Raw genomic sequence first — 3,621 nt, forward strand, 5'->3', positions numbered from 1 at the left:
CGTGCCACCAATAAGAACAGAGTCAGAATCCACTGTGGGAGGAACACTGGCTGTTAGGAGGTTGTTCAATGCTATCATTCAGTCACTAGACCAATGTTACGTTCATTTACCGAGTCTCAACTGACTGTACCACCTGTGCCACAGCACAGAGGTGGCTGTCCTGGGTCTGTCCCCTCCCAGCTCTTACTGCACCCCCAGCCTGCCCGTTGGCAGGACAGAGCAAGAAGCTGAGATGTCCTTGGCTTAGTATAAGCACTGCTCTGCAGCAATTAAAACATCGGGGTGTTATCAGCACTCTTCTCATCCTAAGCCAAAACACAGCATTCTACCAGCTACTAGGAAGAAAATTAACTCTGTTCTAACTGAAACCAGGACAGTGGCCCAACACATTTGATTCTGGATCCAATACCTTGAGTACTTCACTTTACACCCTTCCACCAAAGCAGGAACCATCCTTTCATCAGACCCAGAATTAGCACTTCTCTGCTGCTTCTGCCCCATGTGAATGGGACACTACTGTTCTTATGCATGTCTTTGCCAGTATTACCCTCAAGCTTCTCAGGTCTGAAAGTTTAATTGAATCAGTTAATTCCAAGTGCCTTTAAGGCCAGCTGCCCTGTGGTTAATGCCAAGTGGAATCATCAGCCACAGATGTGCATCCCTCACACTCCCTGGGGACTGCACCTGAGGCATGTGAAGGGCTGCTGCCTTTGCTATATAACTAACCCATGGTAGCTCATGGTTGCTCTGTTAGAGCTTGCTCAGGGGAAGGGGCTAAGATGAGTGCAGAGGCTGGGAAGAAGTGTGGTGGTCATGCTTCCACTTCTGGAGACAGAAAGTCTAAGAGGAAGCCCAAGAGAAAGGAAACCTATTCAGTTTATATCTACAAAGTACTGAAGCAAGTGAGTAAACGTTTCTCTAGTGGTAAGAACTGTTTCACATGTAAAACTACTTCTGCTCACTGTGTGTTAGCTCTGTAAAAAGGAAAAGAGGAAAACGTGCTTTTTAGTGAGATAAAAAAAAAAAAGAGTGAGACAGTATAGAACTCCAGCTGAGTATAAAATGGGGTGTGGCAACAAATCTCTCAGTAGGAGATGAGACGGATCTGGATCAGAAAGGGTTTCATAGGCAGAATGAACTCTACTGTATGGCTCTGTATAAGGAAGTAACTGAGTAGAAATCAGTTATACCTGTCATCCTCCCTATGAGTAAGTATTAAAAACTTAATAATTTCTGGAGATTTTGAGACTTGTCAGCCTATGTTGGGGAGAGGAGAAAGTCTTTGGAGAGGTGGCCATAGCATGGGGCAGTGGGGCACCTATGCTCCTTGTAGGATTGTTTTCCCTGTGGGACTGTTCAGAGGCTCCTGGCAGTGCAATGTTATAGCCAATGCAGTACCACAGGGACCTCTTCAGTCCAATGGAACTGGAATGCAACATGAGAATCCAGGGGGTGGGAGGGGAAGAGGAAGGAGGGCCCTTTTCTTGGGAGTGTGGGGTCTCACTGCCTGGTGATGGTGATATGACACAGCATTTGGTTACCGTCTCACAGGTGCACCCTGACACTGGCATCTCCTCCAAGGCCATGAGCATCATGAACTCCTTTGTCAATGATATCTTCGAGCGGCTGGCTTCAGAGGCCTCACACCTGGCCCAGTACAACCACCGCTCCACCATCACCAGCCGTGAGGTGCAGACGGCTGTGCGGCTCCTGCTGCCTGGCGAGCTGGCCAAGCATGCTGTCTCTGAGGGCACCAAGGCTGTCACCAAGTACACCAGCAGCAAGTGACCACTGGGCTGCAATTAAACCTCTCTGCCTTGGCTGCACCCCATCTGTCATGGCTTTGTGGGGTTGTGTTGATGGGGGGTGTCACTGTTGGGCGTGGGCACCGGTGGGGCCTGTGCAGCCTAAACTTAAAGGTTTGGAACATAAGTAATTGAAGTGGTTTATATAGAGAAGATTGTATCAAATCATCAACTTAATAGATAATGTCACAGTCTTGTCACTTCTAATTTTTAGAAAGAATTGCTTTGGCTTTAATTAGTTCTATATGTTAACTAGAGCACCCAAGTAGCACGTAGTTGTTTCTGAGCTATCTAGCTCTCAGAAAATTGTTAACGTAGATCATGGATGGTGACTCTACTTCTTGTGGAGACCTGTGGGATTTGGCATTTGGTCTGATGTAACAGTAAAAGCAAAATCTGCAAATACACTTTAAAAACACAGATAATGTCTTTGCCTCATAATTTATAATGCAAATGTTAGTTTGACCTATGGACATCAGGATTGTTTGGTTGGACTGGATGGACAGCTGTTCTCTGAAAATGAATAAAACCAAGTAGAGGCTTCAGAGCTTTCCTGAAGAAAGGTAGGGTCATTCTGCGAAGAGGGTGGGTTCCACCACAGTTCTCCAAACTCCTTTTTTCATTTTTTGGGCTACTGATTGCAAAAAATCTTATGTTGCCTTTTAGGTTCCTATTGTGCTTCCCAACTGTGCTGGGTCTCTGTCGTGGTTTAACCTGGCTGGCAACTAAACACCACACAGCTGTTCGCTCACCCTATCCCCTCTCTCTCTGGGATGGGGAGAGAAATGGGGAAAGTGAAGCCTGTGAGTTGAGATAAAGACAGTTTATTAAGACAGGAAAATAATAACAATAATAATAACAATGATGATAATAGTACTATTACTAATAATGTGTACAAACAAGTGATGCACAATGCAATTGCTCACCACCCCCTGACCAATGCCCAGCCTAACCCCAAGCAGTCCGGCCCCCTCCCTCGGCTAGACACCACTATATGTTGTTTAGCATGATCCCAGATGGAATGGAATACCCCTTTGGCTAGTTTGGGTCACCTGTCCTGGGTCTGTCCCCTCCCAGCTCTTGCTGCACCCCCAGCCTGCCTGCTGGCAGGACAGAGCAAGAAGCTGAGACATCCTTGGCTTGGTGTAAGCACTGCTCTGCAACAATTAAAACATTGGGGTGTTATCAGCACTCTTCTCATCCTAAGCCAAAACATAGCATTCTACCAGCTACTAGGAAGAAAATTAACTCTGTCCTAACTGAAACCAGAACAGCCTCTTTGCACTAGTCCAAGTTATCAGCATTCTGTTTATCTACTTGTACCAGAGTAGAGACTGAAGTCTCACTGACACAGAGGGAAAGTTTACAATGGGTAGAGTTTTTCTTATAAGCAATTTTCAAAAGTCTATTTTGTCCTAGTGAAAAATTCTCCCTTTCAGGTATGGGGAAAAGAAATAGTGCAAAAAGCAGCTGGACTGGCAGGAGACACAAAGGGGATTTTCTTTACAGATCTTCTAGATGTCATCTCTCTTATTGCTTCCAATGGCTTTAGAGGGAGCTTTGTTCAGCGGGGTTATAAACTGTGCTGGGATTGAGGGTCCTGTGCTCTGCCTCAGATCATTATGTTAATGACTGGTTCTGGCCACTTCTCAAACTGACAAGGAAGTTTGTAATCCCAGGTACTTCTTACCCTAGTGAGGCCCTGAAGGGAACATTAGTGGATTGTTTGCTATAGCGGTCTACGTGGGGCTTGTGCAGCCCAAAGGGCTGAGAGTGAGTGCTGTGTCCAGACTAATGGTGGTGAGCTGATTTACAA

General features: G+C 46.0%; 1 protein-coding gene across 1 annotated transcript; it reads left to right on the top strand.

Annotated features, from left to right (window-relative positions):
* Positions 1–779: 779 nt before the first annotated feature.
* H2BK1 (H2B.K variant histone 1) lies at positions 780–1,788 on the top strand (the record flags this gene model as incomplete). Its single annotated transcript, XM_084282529.1, has 2 exons — positions 780–902; positions 1,552–1,788. 2 exons carry the CDS (start codon positions 780–782, stop codon positions 1,786–1,788), a joined length of 360 nt encoding a protein of 119 aa, XP_084138655.1.
* Between the last annotated feature and the right edge of the window lie 1,833 nt (positions 1,789–3,621).

This window comes from Netta rufina (genome assembly GCF_964035555.1).
Source record: "Netta rufina genome assembly, chromosome: 2".
Lineage (NCBI taxonomy): Eukaryota > Metazoa > Chordata > Aves > Anseriformes > Anatidae > Netta > Netta rufina.